The sequence below is a fragment of the Besnoitia besnoiti genome, assembly GCF_002563875.1.
Source record: "Besnoitia besnoiti strain Bb-Ger1 chromosome Unknown contig00007, whole genome shotgun sequence".
Taxonomy (NCBI): Eukaryota; Apicomplexa; class Conoidasida; order Eucoccidiorida; family Sarcocystidae; genus Besnoitia; species Besnoitia besnoiti.
In genome coordinates this window covers 1,806,832-1,824,445 of record NW_021703915.1, presented here as the reverse complement: position 1 = coordinate 1,824,445, position 17,614 = coordinate 1,806,832, and the positions used below count along the sequence as shown (strand labels likewise).

At 52.7% G+C, this 17,614-nt stretch overlaps 2 protein-coding genes across 2 annotated transcripts; one reads left to right on the top strand and one right to left on the bottom strand.

Annotated features, from left to right (window-relative positions):
• Positions 1-3,176: 3,176 nt before the first annotated feature.
• BESB_072810 (uncharacterized protein) lies at positions 3,177-4,894 on the bottom strand (the record flags this gene model as incomplete). The annotated part of the gene is made up of 4 exons (XM_029365654.1): positions 3,177-3,362; positions 3,669-3,768; positions 4,352-4,463; positions 4,759-4,894. 4 exons carry the CDS (start codon positions 4,892-4,894, stop codon positions 3,177-3,179), a joined length of 534 nt encoding a protein of 177 aa, XP_029218138.1.
• Positions 4,895-10,091: 5,197 nt separating this feature from the next.
• On the top strand, positions 10,092-16,278 carry BESB_072800 (protein phosphatase 2B catalytic subunit, calcineurin family phosphatse superfamily protein; the record flags this gene model as incomplete). The annotated part of the gene is made up of 14 exons (XM_029365653.1): positions 10,092-10,214; positions 10,835-10,961; positions 11,378-11,453; positions 11,724-11,928; positions 12,313-12,396; positions 12,766-12,886; positions 13,307-13,473; positions 13,674-13,745; positions 13,964-14,069; positions 14,383-14,471; positions 14,913-14,976; positions 15,222-15,315; positions 15,610-15,707; positions 16,175-16,278. The coding sequence occupies 14 exons, from the start codon at positions 10,092-10,094 to the stop codon at positions 16,276-16,278; spliced, it is 1,530 nt and encodes a 509-aa protein (XP_029218137.1).
• Between the last annotated feature and the right edge of the window lie 1,336 nt (positions 16,279-17,614).

Here is a 17,614-nt window from a genome sequence, read left to right as displayed (position 1 = left end):
AAATGGAGAAAACACTCGATCCCTGCGTCGAGAGTCCGTATGTGTTGTGGAGAGAGATGCCTTATTCGGATCCTAGCACCAACCAGACTTCGGTCACGGTGCGTGACGCCGGCGCAAGCGCAAGCGCAGATTCGTATAGATACGTATCGAACGTTATACAATTAAGCGCCTACGAGCATCATTATTTCTTGTGCGAGTGTCGATGCGGACGCCCTAGAGAAAGCGAGATAAACGGTGTGCAGATAGCTCGCCTGGCGTAGGCTCCTTAATGCCTGAGTGCGCGAACGATTCAAGGAGCTGTTGGAGAATAAACTACTTACGCACAGGCGTGTCATTTTCAGCTGGTATAATGCACGTCTTCATGCGAGTCAGAGACGGCCTGCTGCAGAGCTTTGTTGGGCCTAGCAATCGCATGATCCCTTTCGTCATCCCAAGGAGTGTACGATGTCTCAAACAGCTGTTTGACGGGGTCCGCAGCTCGCTCTCTTTTGAGCTGAAAGCCGACAGCACACCATGGAGGGGCCTCACTCCGGGTATGAATGCTTGCGCTCGCGTGGGCCATGAAAGCGAATCGAGTGACAGACTAGCGTCACCGCTGACAGTAATGAGAGGATAATTAAATGGATCTCCTGCCACGCAGCCTTGGATTTCGGGTAAGCCGTGCGTGTAGGCTAAATAAACATATCGCGGGACTCACGACTGTAGCCTCGCGTCTCCCTTCGCGTCTCTCTCACACCATAGAGCCCTCTCGCTTGATCGAATCAATAGGAAGAAACGAAATCGAAACGATGCATCAGCGGACTTCCAACAGCCCTGCGAAAACCGACGCATTCATTCTCCGCCGGCTTCTCCGCAGCGAGATCGAAATCTGGGAACTGCCAAGGTCAACGCTCGGTCCTCCAGGACGCAACGCCGAACCGAAAAGAGGAGCAGAGACAGCCAGGGCACAGGAAACACTGCACACGAGAGGAGAAACAAGAAGCCCCAGCTGGAAAACGCGAAACTCGATCCCGCAGTCTAGCCCCGCACGCGGCCCCTCACCCATGGGCGTGTGTAGACACCGTGAAGTGTACGTACACCACGGAATGGGAAACTTCAAAAATGGAGCTTGCGGAGTTGCGAGACAGGGACTAGAAAAACGGACCTAACTGCCTTTCAGAGTGAGCTACGCCTTCGCTGCGCAATTCTGCAAGCAGGCGTGCCTGGCAAGAAAGGATTTCTTCGCTTTGCTACTTTGATGTTTTTTCTGTCTACTCTGGGGCACCCCCTGAACGCTCAGAACGGAGAAGTAGATACCCGCGCATACCACACGGAAGAACTCATTCAGCCCCTTCTGAGCAGACTTGCAAACCTCGAACGCAGAGAAGTCCGACTTTCTGTGTTCAGACAATTCTAGGCACTGTGCCTCGCACATTGCGCTTGGAAGCTGATTTGGAGTTTTTAGCACACAGATCCTGCTTCAGTGCGGCAACCCCGAACGAAAAACGGACTCAACACAAGCACAAAAGACTCAAGTTGACAGGACACACACGTGCTTACCTAACCAAGGCACACGAACACACACGTGTGCGCCTGTTTTTCAGTGGGAATAGCGTCCCCTGCGGAAGGCTTCTGCAGTACAGCGGAGGCGCTGCTGCGTCCACGTGAACGAGAGGCGTGTTTGGCGTTTTCGTGGAAAAGGTGCCAGTCCGTGTGCAGCAAACGCGAGATAAACGAATAGCTCCACAAGCCTCAATACATAAAGTATTTTTTTCCTCTCTGCGAGCTGGCCTCGCAGCGAAGAGAGGGAGTGAGCGACAAGGGGCGGGAGTATGTGTAGAGGACTAATTATATTTTTACATATGCATATCAGTTATAGACTCACGCGTGTACACACATGCATATATATATATATTTATATACATGTATATATCTGATGTGACTGCGCGTGCACGCGCTCCTCAAGGCTTAGGGCCTCCAGGGTTTATAGCTGGTAGCCACTCCTCGCTCGAGGAAGTGAGCTCATGAAGTGGCTTCGATGGGGTCGGATGGTAATCTCTTCGAGCGCTAGGGATAAAAACATGCGGCACTAATCACATCCAGGGCATAGCTAGGCCGTGCAATGTAGTCTCGGCACCTTCAGTAATATTGTTGCGTGACAAAAGAAAACAGCCGCTCCCGGGTTCGAGTTCCTTTTGCGGTTAGTGAGTTCAGTACAATACAGAAGTAAAAATATATGCGCTTCGTCGGGCTCGACTCGCGAACACGCACATGCTTATAAATATATCTATACATATATAGGTAGATAGATATACCTGCATGCTCGAAGATGCCAAAGTAACGCCGACGGCGCCCTAGGGTGTGTTGTGTGAATGACAAATTGAAATTTCCCACTTCGGCAACGGTGTGGGGTTACAAGAAATTTCCTTTCCTGTTCACTGGATCTTCACACCTGCGCACGGAAACACGAGAAGCCGGGACCGACGCGCACTCGCATGCACTCTGCGAGAAACGGCTCGGAAAAAAGAAATAAAAATAAAAGACAATAAACCGAAACACGTCAAACCGGCGACCGCTTTCTTTACTGTGCCTCGAGCTCTTTTCCCCGCGGACCCCACGAACGTTTGTCCTCCCTCTGCGGCAGAAAATGGGGAGGTGCTTGGAGGTCTTAAATTGCGTTGGAGTTGCTCTGCATTTACCTCCGTCGAGCATCTGTTCAACTTTTTGTAAACATCGTGAACGACGCGGTGCGTGCGAGAACCCACCTCTGTGGAGCGAGCCCACCGCCCTCGCAGGAGACCCAGAAAAAGAAATAAAACACTAAAAATTTAAAAACGGCGAAGAGAGACATCACCTCGACCCTGTGCAAATCCACGCAGCGCGAGGACGTGATTCTCCCCTAATAAGGTGACACGAAAAACCAAACACCTCCTCACGACGGAAGGGATGCAGCGCTCTGCCACACACGCACTCATTCCGCCCTTGTGCTACAGTCCACTCTCGAAGTCTCCTCAGACGCAAAAACAGATTCAGTCACACGTGGCAGACCTTCTGGCGATCTTGGTCCTCGCGTTCAGTTTGCCCTTTTCTCGCTCGCTCCCTCTCCCTTCCGGGTCGCTGACCGAGGAAAAAGCTTCACGAAAAAGAAGGTGTTTGGCGGAGTGAGCGCCGGCGGCGATCGGCGTTTTCTCTTTGCGTCACCAAATGCCATTCCACCACTTGGACATTTTCGTGAGAACGGTGTCAGCTTCATCCATGTTGCGCTGGACTTCTTTGGTTCGCGTCATCGTCCTCGAGAGCGTCTCACGCTGTACGTACAGCGAGCAGAGCGCGGCCTCGCCGACTTTCTCTGCCTCCGCCGCGATCCGGCAGCTTTGCTCGAGCTGAAAACGCGCACGCACAGTCCCTGAAATGGTTTGGCGAACCAGTCCTCGACGTTCGGCGAATGTGAGAGGACATCGCAAGGCGGACATAAGACTAGAAAACTGCCCACCCCAGGAAACTCCCCCGCCACTAGGCACAATACCCGCTCTGCGCATCGAAAGCGAGCGTTCCGCCGCGAAAGCCAACGTGCAAATCCAGGAAAACAGATTCCTTGACGTCCTCATCTGCCTTCTGTAGTGCATCTTGGGGAGAGGAGGATGGCGGGGCTGCTGCGCCGAAAGACCGCCAGCCTCAACAGCATTCACCTGACTGTTTCCACGCTGGAGTTTGTCGAGCGCACTCTGGTTCCGCCGCAGCGCGTTCGCCTGTCCGGGGCTGCGGCCTTCTCCTCCCAGCAACAGCGCTCTGCAACAGGAGACAAACGAAAGACACAATACAGCAACAGTAGAAGCATCTAGCATGCTGCCGCCCGAGGTTTGACAACGCCAAAACATCCCCGCAGAGAAATGGCACTTTTGATAATTCGACGGCCTAAAACAGCGCCCTTGAAGTCCTGCTTGCGCCTGCCTCTTCTCCCTTTCCCTCCCCTCTACTTCTCTTTGTTCCGCTCGTCCCTTCCTCCTCCCTCCACCGACTTCCTTTCTCTTCGCTCGACTTCTTTCTCGCTTCGACAAAGAAAACACTTCCCTCTTCTCTCTCTGGATGCTCCTGACCTCTTCTTTGGCTTCGCGCTTCTCGCCGTCTCGTCATTTCTGCCTCGCCCTGTCTGTCTCTACCTATTCTTGCTTTTCTCTCTATCTGTTCCTTCTTCTCTCTCCCTGCTACCAGCAAAAGCACCACTCTAGCCGTTTCCGGTGCCCTCAACGCATGTCGCGTTCCTCGCTCTTGCCTCTGCTTCCAAGAAATCAGCACGCGCCCTCGTCGCCTCACTCCGTTTGTCCTCGTATCCCTCTGTTTGTTACAAATCCATTCACTCGCGTTTTTTTACCCTCGTTGAATGTCTTCGAACTGCCGCCTGCAGGTGGTGAGCGACGCCTCCAGGGGCTGCCTCTCGGGGCGCGGCAGCGAGCGGACCTCCATGTCGAGAGAGGAGAAGCATCCTGTGGAGACATTTCGCAGAACAGACAAAGCATGTAGAGGCGAACATGCAGACAAGGCTGAAGCGCTCCGGGCCTGCGGCGCACCCCGGCTGCCGGCGAGAGAATGGAAACAGAAAAGAAGCTGCCCCGCACAAAAAACCGCCACATCGTAGCTGGAAGCGGCAGTCACCGAGACGGGCACGTTCCCAGAAGAAACCAGCTGCTGTGAAGCGCAGAGAGCAACAAGATGTAAAAAGAGGATGCTCTTCATCGAGAAGCCTTCCCCGCAGACTAGAGATCTCGACCGACCACTTACGTTTCATTTTCTTGAGAAGGACGTCGAGTTTATGCTGCCGCGCTTCGAGCGGCTCTGCGGCCTGCGCCTCAGCCGCGAGGAGGCGCTCTGCCTCCGCATGCAAGCCCGAAAACTCCGACAAATAATCTTGCCACATTGTTGGAATCCCCGAGTTGTCCGCGCAACGCTATCGGACTCTGAAGGGCTTCGAGCCAAACAGGCGAGAGAGAGACGGGGATAGAGCGAAAGAGGGACACAGGATGCGCATAGACCGCTCACAGCGCAGAAGAGGAAGTCGTGGCAAGAAACGATATCGGACGGCGAACATAACAAGAAAGACACCGGAAAGAAAAGAAGAGACTAGACAGCGGAACGAGAGATATAAGACACAGCGACGAGTTCGAGGGGAAGAATCAGGAGATGCGCGAGGCGGCGGAAAGGATGAGATAACGGAACTCCGCGAATCCAGCCAGGGGATGCAGCTCCCTCAAGGCACTACGGACGTTGAGATTCCGCCGTTCTAGAGGCGCGATCAAGAAGGGAAATCGCAGTTTAACCGGAGACTCACAGTTGCCCGAGAGGCGAGACGGATGAGCGGGAGTGCAGCGCAAAAAATGAGAGAAAGGGAAGTCACACACGACTGAGAGGGCCCCGATAGGCAAGGCGAAAGTCCACGGACAGCAGAAACCTGGCTCAACGAGTAGACGACAAAGAAAAGCGGGGGGCGAAGGCGGGCGGGGAAAGAGCGAGGCAGCGCCTTCGAAAACACAAAAAGAAAAAGAAGCAAACACCTTTTATGCAATGCCTAGGGCGAACTCAAAAAAAGGACGTCTGAAGACGTCTAGTACAGAACGCGGAGGGCCTCGATAATCGCGCGACCTGAGACAGGCGTGCAAGAAGCTCCTCGGGACGGATACATATGGAAAGTGACTCGATACAAATACTTCACTGACTGTACATACACTCAAAAACGAGCGGAGAATGAATTTTTTCCAGAGAGGCATGCGCCAAGAAGAAATGCGATAGGGGAAACACGACAGAGGGTGGTAGAGTGTCTTCGAAGCAAAGATGCTCGTGTCACTGCGCTGCTACGCTAGACACGGTTGATCGCGACAGAAGAAACCTGGAAAAGAAAAATGACGTGGTTCCAGAGTTGGAGTCGGTCTGAGAACCTCGGATACAGGAGGGCATGCAGACACAATAAGCTCGTAGTTCCAAGGCGTTTGCCCGGGACTTTCTCCCAGCCTCCGGTGAAACCTTGACAGCTGTAGCTGGAAGGAGCGGCCAACACACGTACGCGTAGGTCTGTATGTGTGTGGATGGAGCCTTATTCGAGGATAAAGTAACGACGCCCAGCAATTCCGGATCCTCTTCGGAGGGAAAAGGCTCCAGACGGGTTTTTTTATTGCAAACGAAACACCCGAAGACTGTCACGCCAATGCGCGCGTCGTCGGCAGGTGTGTCTGCCTCGCTCCCGCATTCCCGGATCTGCCAATTGGCAGATCGAAAACTCATTTCCATTTTCGTTACAGAACCTGCTCTGTCTCCGGTAAGTCCATGTCAGTGGCCGGCCGAAGACCCCCTGTTATTCAGAACGCGCGACAGAATGATCCAACAGCTGCGTTCGGCCTCGTACTGCACGACGCGATCATTCAGCCGGCATCTGATGGCCGTTCTACCGCCCAGATGCTGGCATCTGGAGCCTCTACAAGCTATTTTCCACTGCTTTTTCTAGATTTTTGACGTATGCGAGAAGAGAACGTATCTGCATGAGTCAAGGTCGGTCCCCTGGCACTGAGTGATGGAAGATAAACGAGCAGGGCTGTTCTGCTGGCTTAGTTGGCTGTGTTCGGACTGCTTTACCGTATCCCGATGTCAGCGGCTGCTGAGTGAAGTGGAGGAATACGAAAATCGTTTTCAAGCTGAACAAAACAGTGGAGTGATTAACAGCAGACCGTACCTGCATGGGAAATCAGTCTGTTTTTGTAGTAGGAAGCATGCACGGGTGAGGGAAACAGTGTGTGGCCCGCGCTTCTACCTCATGCTCAGGCTGCTTCAGGTGTGCGTACACTCGAAATTCACTCATCTGCTAAAACAACAATGCAGTGTATGTACACTGCGCCCACAGCACTTTTCGTAGGAAGAGGGGACTCTGCATCACATTTAGCGAGGACTTTCCTTGCCGCTTCTCTGTGAGCACATCCAGCCTACCCGATTAATGCAGTTTCACCCGTGCTTCTCTCAGACTCCTCATGCTTCGTCTGCTTTCTCGCTCGGCTAGAGAAGAGCGGCGACACTGTGCCGTCGGTAGAGGCTGATCTGGTCTTCAGCATACATCCGTACTCACTGCGAGGCGCGTCAAACGGGACACGGAAGTCGCAAGGGGTGGGCCTGTACAATGCTGACCTCTGGCTTCGTTCGGTCTTCGTCTTTCTGCATATCACTAATCCAGGAGCGGATTCCTGGGAGAGCTTTCAATGCACACATTTGTTTTTGCGTCGGCATTCTTCCTGCCCGTCGCTCTGTCGGCTACTGGTTAGCGGCCGTCACGATCCGGTGTCCACTCGAGCCTCTGACATTCCCGCGTTGCAGTGTGTCGTTTCATCGCTTAGCAGTGGTAGACCTGCGAACGCCGGAATCCGTTCGTAGAGTTGCAGGGGAATGCAGACACATCTGCACATCCCAAATAGGCTGCCGCGACTTGCGACGGGAAGCGTTTGAGGCTGCGTACGGAAACAACAACACTCCCCATTCTCGTTCATCTGTGGGACTACGGGTTTTGGCCCCGGTGTGGATGCGTTCGTCTTTTTTCTTTTCTCCTCTTTTGCGTTGCCGTCCGCCACTCACCTACTGCTCGGCCAGCACCGAGGGTTGCCCTCCACGGGCACCGGTTTGTTTTTGGGAAAACTCAGATTCCAGACGAGCAAATGCCTCGTATCACATTTTCTCTTCTATCCAGGGAGTTGGGAAGGAACGCCAAAGAAGGCTAAACCCCTTTTCTGTCAGTTCGCGCCGAGCAAGTTCCGGCGGAGATGTACATCTTTGAATCACGGTTAGCTGACGAATCGCGCTGGAGAAAGCAGGATTGGCGTTTCTGATTTTCTGTTTGCGCGCTGGCGCAAGGTTCTCGTTTTTCAGCAGAAAGGCATAAAGGAGGCAGCCGCCGCGCGCCGCCAGTGACGGTGTTTCCATTCTAAGAAATTATCATTTTCTGCGAATTTATCCTGAGCAACGTCTGTGCGCCTCGCCGCCTCTCGGATGCCCGTTCCCTCTCGACAGAAAGCAAAAAGGAAAGGCGACCGACACGCGCGCCTGCTGCGCGGGCGGGGCGTTGGGTTTTCTTCGTCCTGGCCTTTCATCAAACGTCTTCTGCTCTCTGTCGCCTTTGCTTTTTTCCCGTTTTCTTCTCTTTTTACGCGCGCATTTCTTGCTGCACTCGTTCTTCAAAAACTGTGTCCCAACGCGAATGTGTTCGCGCCGTTTTGCGCCCTTGAGTTTGCGTGACGGTAGAGCGTCAGGGTGTGGCGCTCTCGCTCCTCTCTCTTCGTGAGTTTGAGGAAAGAAGGAATTCCGCAGGCGATAGTACCGCTGAGCCAGAAACCCCGGTTCGCGCCTTTTCAGCGCGCTCCCAAAAGATCGCGGCAAATAGCAACAGTTCTGTGAATCTTCAATACAGGGAACAGCGCCGCATTGTTTGGAACAGCAGGCTACATATATCGCGCACAGTCGTATCCATTTTCTCCGCCTTCTGCCGGGAGAAAGGGCTCCTTCGCATGTCGCGCCCCTTTGAAAATCATCCAGCGTGCTCAGCATTTTCCTTCTTCTGGACGCCTTCGGAGAAACAGACGGCCGCTAAGTGGCGCCTTGCAGTCTTTTCGCCTGCTTCCTCGGCAAGAACTTTCTCCCTAGGCCTTGCCATCTATTTCTCGTTCTTTCTGAGGCAGAGACGACCTCTGCTTTCGCGCTTTGTCCTCACCATCCATCGCTTCTTTGGACTCGAGATCTATTCTTCGCTTTCTTGGTGTTTGCAACCCGAAACTGGAGAGACCGGCCCTCACCTTTTTCTTCCTGTTTCTGCCAGACTGACCTCTTCTGTCACCCGTATATCTGCCTCCGGTATACAGGACACCCACACCACCGCCTCTCCGTGTATGCGCTGAGAGTTCTCTCTCTCCGTATCTGCGTTCTACTGGTGCGTCGGTTTCCTATCCGCTCCTCTGTCGGGCTCGTCTCTTCGACGAGCATTCTCGTTGTCCGCGACTTTCCTCGCCTTCGTTTGCTCTCTTCTTCGCCGTCTTCTGTCTCTCCGCCTGTCGCACTTCACTCCCGAGCCTAGCCTTTCACTGTCTCTCTCTTGTCTTGCCCTCGTTTTTCAGTTGCGCGCAACCGCTCCGCGCTGCGCCTGGTTTTGCCGCGTGGGGTCGTCCCTCGTGTGTCTTGGCTTTCGCTGCTCACTTCTAGCGCCTCCCCTCGTTGGAACGAAGGAGAGAAGATCAGGAGAGTTCTTTGTAGAAAGAAAAGAGGTCTAAGCGTCTTTACTCGAAAACGGAGTAAAGGGAAAGCTCCATCTGCGACGTAGGCGTGGAAAGAAGAGGCTTGGTTGTGGGGAAAGGAGGACTCCAAAACTGACGACGCTTCGAAGTTGACTTCTTCTTCCTCTGAAGACTGAAGACTTCTGGCAGTGCCGCCTGACCGTCTCAGGTCTTCCCAACTCGCTTTTTCCGCTACATCTCTCGTCCAAGAACTGCTTTTTCTTCCACTGCGTGAAGCGTCGTTTCGGCCTCGTTACGACTGTCTTTCATCTCCGTCGTCCTTCCTCTCCGCGTTCTCGTGGTTGCGTTGAATCTAGAGAGTAGAGAGGATCGTCTCAGGTCGTCACGCACCTCGTAAACGCCGGCCTTCGGGCGCCAGCCCTTTTGCCGCTGCTTTCTCTGCGTTTCCGTCCCTGCGCGGGCCCGTTTGTCTCCGGTCGGTTCCCCTGTTTTTCTGGCGGAGCTCGTCAGGGGCGGCGTTCTTGCTTCGCGGCTTTGCTCTGCTTCTGTGTTTTCCGTATTTGCCGCCCTTTCCACCGGGGACCGTCTGACTGCAGCGTGGGATTTTTTCCTTCGATATCCCTCTCTCGTCCGTCCTTCTCTCCTTCCTGGGTTTCTCAGCTCGCCTGGCCCTGGTCGCGGCGCGTCGGCCTCTGTTCGGTTGGTTTCTTCTCTTTCTTGCCGCAGTGCGCGTTCGTCTGTGTGCCCGCCGCGCCGTTCTCCGCACCTCACTGAGTAGCGCCGGCGCGAGGCGCGCGCTTCCGCGTCGTTCGCGTGCAGAGGAACCGCAAAAGTCTGAATTCTCGGGGAATTTTCGCAAATATGGAGCCGCTCGCAGATCCACTTCATGACCGCGTGGTCACGAGTATCCAGCCGCCGCCCGCGCAGCCTCTCAAACAGTCTCTGCTCTACCCCAACGGGCCTTCGAACCCTCCCAACTGGCAGGTAGGAATTCTCAACACAACCCGACTCACATCTTCAAACGCTCTTCCTCTAGTCTATTGCGGAACTCCTCTGCGGCTATGTACATATATACCATCAAACTAACCTTTACTAGTATTTTATTTATACACTTGCGTGTTCACATGTATTTGGCTTTGTGCTTGCTGCGGGAATAACTCGATATCTATGTAATGCTAGATGGTGTCAAAGCGTGGTGAACCCTAAACAGTAATTCGACCGCTTAATGAACTGAAGCACTTTGCTTCTTTACTTATACCTGGTCGCGTGTGACATTCTACCAGTCAGCTCTTGGTCTTCTTCTGTCATGAATACATTTATTTACATTTTAAAATGTTTGTTGATATGAAACTGCGTATTTTGCTTCTTAACGCCGGGTTCATGTTGCTCTTCTAGTTTGCCTATGGTAGCTATGGGCATGTGTCGTGTTCTGCATGTGGCTCGGTTTTCTGCGTCCTATGAGGACTTCTGCCTCATGTGTGTTTGTTTTGTGTCTGTATTCGAGTTTCCTCTTCATGAGCCGATCGCGTTTCGGCTCTTTGCATTTCTTCCTTTCCTCTCTCCTCTTCATACGTCCTGGTCTAAATTTTTTCTTTTCTTTTCAGGAGCTGCGTAGTCATCTGCAGCGGGAGGGACGCCTCGCGAAGGAGGATTGCATGGAGTTGATTAAGAGCGTGACAGAGATCACCTCGAACGAGCCGAACCTCCTCCGACTCAACGACCCTATCACAGGTGTGTTTTCGGGGTTTTTCCCCCTCCGTTTCTCCTATCATATCTGGTTTTTTGGCATCACTTGTGTCTTTCTTCTCTCTTTTCTCGTTTTGCCTCTCTCCTTCCGGTGGGCCCCTATGTGCCGACGCGTTTCACGTTGTTCTTATTCGTCGTCTCCTGTGTTCCCTTCCGCATTTTGCAATGTTTCTTTTGAGTGCTTTTTCCTTCACCGCAGCTGTTGGGCCTCTTGGTTTGCCTCAGCTGCGTTATGTCTTCCGCGCGATTAATTAACTCTCCGCTTGTCAGTTGTCTCTCTCGTGCTGCCTCACGCTCCAGGGATCGACCCTCCTCCGCTCGCTCTGCGCCTGCGCGGAACTGCTTTCTTTCTTCCTTATCTCTGCCCCCTCGCTTTCTCACTGTGGATTCGTTTTTTTCAGTCGTCGGAGACATTCACGGCCAGTTCTACGACCTCCTCAAGCTCCTCGACGTCGGCGGCGATCCCGACACGACTCAGTGAGTTTTCTCGAATCACGCGAAGCTTCGTACTCCAAGCACAGCATATCTATCCGTGAATGAACCTCTCTGTCTTTATATATATATATATATATGTTTGTGTATTAACTGAAGGTGTGCGACAAGGCACGGGCGCGCCAACGGCGCAGTTTCCGTCGTCTTTTGCGAGGCGAGCGCAGCCTGGCTCTTGACGCGTGGGCGTGGACTTGGGGTTTCTTCGCTCACTTTGTCATATCTGCGGATTCCGCGTGCTGCTTCTTCGTTTTTCAGGTATCTCTTTTTGGGGGACTACGTCGATCGCGGCTCGTTCTCCATCGAAGTCTTGCTTCTGCTCTACGCCATCAAGCTGAATCACCCGACGCGAGTCTGGCTCCTCCGAGGCAATCACGAATGCCGCCAAATGACTTCCTTCTTCAACTTTCGCGACGAATGCGAATGCAAATACGACATGACCGTTTACTTCGCCTTCATGGAGGTATGCACACGCGAAGACGGCTCAACCTCCAAAGGTCTATACAGACGTATATTTATATATGTGTTCATATATATATTTATATATTTTTTTTTATATGTATGCGGCTCTGTGTCGCACAGAGAGGTTATGGCGGGCAGACATCTCCACTCGCAGACAGGTTCAGATACCCCATCCTGTCTGCAGACACATACGTATCACTGGTATATGCGTACATATATATACATGCAAACAGATTTATATGTATATATATATATATATGTTCGTCCTGAAGAAGAAGATAAGCAGCTGCGGGACTCCGAAACCAGTCTGGAGGAGGCGTCCTCTGTGCAAGCAGATCACTTTCACCGACTTTCATCGACTTGGCATGCTTTACTCACCCTTTAGGCATTCGACGCGTTGCCGCTGGCGGCTGTGATCAACGGCAAGTTCCTGGCGCTTCACGGCGGCCTCAGTCCGGAGCTGAAAGTTGTGAGTCGAGCGATTTCTGTTCATGCATGCACCAGCTGGTATTCGGGAGTCCTTTCTCCTCTCTGTGCGGGCGCTGTTCTGTGTCCGCGCGCGCCCTGCGGCTGTCGACTTCGCAGAGGCCGTCTTCTGGTGATAAGGTTTTTGGAATACGTTTTCTCAGAGGGCGCGGAAGAAACCCGCGTCGAGATAGTAATTGGAACAGCCGTGAAGAATCGAATCACTTCACAAGGCGGCCTGGGCTGTGTAGCGCTCCATGCCGTGATCTGATTTGATTGAGCTGGAGGTATCCGATCGCAACTGCATACCGTCGTGTCTCTTGCGCGTCTCTTTGAGACAAGGACGCCGCGATTTCCTTTTGTTTTTTTCCAGCTGAGTCAGATCGGCGGCGTGAACCGCTTCCAGGAACCGCCGAGGGGCGGACTCTTCTGCGATCTCCTCTGGGCCGACCCGCTCGATGATTCCAAAGATGACTGTTCGCAGAGTCCAGAAGGTAAAAATCTTGTCTTTTCGTGAATCGGAGAGAGAATCGCATCTTCCTGCCTTAAGTGAACTCGAATCGCGACTCGCGACTCGGGCGATTAGATCGCTAGCATCTTGTCTGCCTGGGAGCTCGTCGAGCGGTCAAGCAGCTTGCGTGTTTTTATTTTGTCCACGGAGGGGTCCCTGCTGAAATGTGTGTTTTTTTTGTTTTTGAGTAGCAATCCACGTGTGCAGACATGCGCCATAGGCTTGGAGTTCCTTTTCTCGCGCGACTGCTTTCCAGCCTGAGCGACCTTTCCGCCGCAGTTTTGTCATGTCCATATCGCTCTATCTGTAGATCCATCTGTGTATGTATCCTGAATAGCGAGAAAATAGAGAGCCGTGTCGCATGCGTGCGTCTCTCTGTGCGCGTCTCGCTCGTTTTTCTCAGACAGCTTTACGCCGAACGACGTTCGCGGTTGCAGCTTTTTCTTCGGCTACGCGGCGGCCAGCAAGTTCCTCGATCGCAACGGTCTTCTCTCGGTTCTGCGCGCGCACGAAGCGCAGCTCGAGGGGTACAAGATGCATCAAACGAACCAGAAAACGGGTTTTCCGACGGTAAGACAGGCGCGTAAGGGCGCTTCGCCACTGGCTTTTTGGCAGCGAACGACGCGAAGAGCGAAAGCGGCGCCGCCCAGGCTGTGGCGTGCGCATGCAGCGGCTACACGCCATACGCGCGTGGGGAGCTCCGAGGCTGAACTCGAGGGTAGCGGAAGGCCTCACAGTGGAGAGATTCTGCTGGTCTTTTTTTTTCACAGGTCATCACGATCTTCTCTGCGCCGAATTACTGCGACGTGTACAACAACAAGGGCGCCGTTCTCAAATTCGAGGTGTGCAGAGAGAGAGAAAAGCGGGCGGTTCGACGACAGGCGTTGTTTTCAGCTCGCCTTACGTGTCGTTGCGGAGGCGAACTCTCTGAGTGTAGCTCGCATAAGGACTCAGGCATCGCCTGTCTGTCGGGGGCCTCGACACCGCTTTCGTGAGCGCGAACGCGAAGGATGTTTCCTCGCATTCATTCGCTCTTGGCGGCGCATGCGTTTGTTTTCAGAACAACACCCTCAACATCCAGCAGTTCAACTTCAGTCCGCATCCGTATCACCTCCCGAACTTCATGGATGTTTTCACTTGGTCAATTCCGTTCGTCTCAGAAAAGGGTAAATCTTCGATGTCGTCTATCTCGGGGAGGCGCAGGAGGAGAGAGTGTGTGTTCTCTTTTGAGACCCAGATATCTCCACTGTTTTTGAGTATGCCCGCGTGTTTGTACAGCCGTGCGTCCATACGTATAGTTGTGGCCGCAGATATACGCACAAAAGCATAAATACATAGATATATATATATATTTGTTATTGAATATACAGTGCATTCGGGCTTAGTGTTGGTCCACGTGTGGAGATCCGGGAAGCCCCTTTGCCAGGGTATTTTGTCTCTTTTTTCAGTCGATTTGAGATATTTTCTTGTTCGTTGCAGTGACTGAGATGCTCTACGGTATTCTGAATCCCTCCGTCGATGAGGAAGAAGACGACGAAGACGTTGATGACGTCGAGCTCCCCCCCGAAGTGAGTAAAAAGTGAAGTCATTCACGTAACTGTATATTTCTTTGTTCACGTTTTTGCTCACGCTCATGCATGGGTGTCCGCCTGAAGTACGCGCACGTGTGCCGGCATGCAGGTGCCCTCGGCGAGTCGAGGCCGGAGTGCGTCTTTGCGACGCGCCTTTCTTACGGGACTGATGTCAGCAAGGGAAAGCTACGAAAAGCCAGTTTTTGCGGATTCGAGAGTGCCCAGAAATTGTTTTCGGTCTAAAAGCCCGGCAACTCGCTCGAGTGAAATGACCCTCCCGTGTGCCCATGCATGCGTGCATGCATAGACGTAATTGATGTTCTGTAGCCCTCTCTCCCGTGTAGGGGCTCGTTGGTTTTGTTTTCCTGGATCTGGCGGCTGCTTAACTTTGCGTTGCCCTTACGTTCGGATTTTTTCGTGATTTCGACTTTGTTACAGGTTATCAACCTCATGAAGGCGCACATCCCGTCCGACGATGCGAGCATGAAACGGCAGAGCGGAGGTGCGTCTCTCGCTTCTGCTCTCGCTTCGTTTTTTTTGCTTGCTTCTCTGCGTGCTCTGAGGCTTGTGAGCTCTCAGCCACGTGTCCCTCGTTCTTCTCTTTCTGTCCGTGTAGTCTTTGTCTCTCACCGCGTTTCTATGGCATCGCTGCAGCGCGTTGTGTTCGCTCTTTGCGTCTTTGCCCCTTCTCTGCGATTGAAGTGCAGCACGTTTTTGTTATTCTTTCTTCTTTTGTTCTCTTTTCAGGAGGCGACACGCGCATGTCCAAGGAGCGCGCGGATGCGCTGCGGAAGAAGGTTCAGTCCGTTGGGCGGCTCATGCGAGTCTTCAAGACGCTCAGGTAGGGCGTCGATAAAAAACTAGACTGCTTTTCATATTTCGTTTTCGCATCAGGGTTTGCCACGCATGAGCAACGCGAGTTCCGGCCTGGGGGGGGGGGGGGGGGGGGTGAGAAAGATCGCGTGTCGACGAGGAACGGGGCGGGCACTCCTTCTTTTTCTCCGTGGGCACTTTAGGTGTGCCTGCCAAATCGTAAATAGATTAATCGGCGCAGCAAAGAGTACGCACAACTGCACACAGCCAAAGATGTTGCATTGTATACATTTACCTTTTTCTATCTACCTTTTTTTTGCAGACAAGAGAACGAGCTGATTGTGCGACTTAAGGGCTGCACGCCTGGACACCGCATTCCCGTCGGACTTCTCCTTCAAGGCAGGGAAGGCATCGTTAACGGTAAGGCTCTTGTCCCTTCTTTTCTCTGCGTGCGTCTGTCTGTTTAGCTTGCGTGTCCTCACCCGCGATTGCGCGTCTCTCCCCCATGCATGTGTGTCTGTTCTGTGGTGCGGACATGCTGTCTTCGTTCATAGACTAAATGCCCCCTGTGTTGTTTGCTTGCGGATTCCTCCCCCTCTTTTTCGTTTCTTTGCTTCCAGCTTCTGTTTTGTTCTCGCTGTGTGGTCCTATGTCCACTGACGCCTCGGGATTCCTCGAGAGACTTTCTGCGCGTGCGGGGGTGCCTCACACGGATTGCCGCAGTTTTCCCTCGCTCGTAGTAAGACCCAAATAAGGTAGTTCCACTTTGGATGTTATAGCTTCTTGGTTACGATAAAGTAAGGCGCGTTCAATAATCGTATAAGGAAGGGTTGCTCTTAGAGCATATTCGGCTTCGTCTGCGAACGCTTTTGTCTTTTCCTCTTCAGAGCTGGACAAGTTTCAGAATGCCAAGGAGATCGACTTGATGAATGAACGGCGACCGGACGGAGGAGCGGCGCCGGGCGGTTTGCCGAACAACAAGAGAGCCTAAGCAAGCAACACGGGAGGGGAGAAAAACAGAAAACGATTCATTTGTCACAAAGATATGCACAGTTCGGGAGAGCCTTCTCGCTTCTGTTCGCTCTCGCAGACGATAGAAGCATGTACATACCTGTGTGAATGTCTGTGCTTTCCTTGTTATGTCTTCAACGTGGACCTGTGGAACTTCCTCTGGATGTATTTGGTATGACTACGCTGCGGCTTCATGGCAAGTCTTCTTTTTTCTGTTCCGTTCATTTCCTGCCGGCGGAGGCCTCGAGCGTGGCTGCTGATGCGCACGCGAGGTCCCTCGGTCTTGCTCTCTCTAATCTGCTCCTCGCGCTGCGAGACTCTATTTCTTTGCCTTCTTTGCTGCCTTCTGCTGCATGCTCTTGTCTTCTTTCGTTTCTATTAAAAGACGGTCTTTAGAGGGGCGAGCAATCCGCTCACACAAAGCATTGCTGGAAACGTCTTCTAAAGTATATATAGAATATATATGTATCAACATGTATCTGTACACGTGACCTACTGGTCAAGCAGGCCCGCATGCAGGGAGCATCTGCGTATGCATGTATGTGCATGTACCTGTGTGGCGGCATGGCGGGAAAGGGATTGGAAGAGCGAAACGGGGAATAGGCGTCTGTCTGTGCCCGAGGCGCCGATGCTGGCGTATAGGCAACAGGGACAGCGAGAGGGCTGCGATGCGGTCGTCAGCCGAGGCGTGAGCCGAAGTTCATGGAGTTTTTTCAGAGTAGCGGAGAACGCGATGCTCCCAGAGGGGGGCAGTACCAGAGCGCAGCGAGGATACGACTCTCGAGGCCTACGGGGCCTGCGGGTCCACTGTCCACATTTATTTATATCATATATATATATATATATATAGGGCCAAACGCAGATGCATCGCGAGGTTTGTGTAGGAGTCTGCGGTGCATGCAGGGCGTGTTCAACGCGCACTCGTTATTATTTTTGCAAAAAAGCTTGCGCCATTGATGGGTCCTTTGTCTTGCTGAAAAAACATCGCTTCTTCCTGTTTCAGCCAGAAAAGACATCGTTTTTTCTTGTTTCTGGTGCTCGCGTACATATACATATATGTATATATATATGCCTATATATACAAGCGTATTATCAGCATGCATTCATACGTATCTATGTATACCCAGAAAGCTGTGTCATACCGCAGTGCATATGTGTTGCGGAGTATAGCCCGTTGCTCCTTTTTTTCTTTGTTTCCGCGGTGTTGTGTCTGTCACGGAGGAGGAAATCCACGCACCTGTTTTAAGTCGCGCGTGGCGAGAATTCTCTTTTTGCGGGTCGCTCCCTCGCGGTCTCCTCCAGAGGCGCAATTGCCG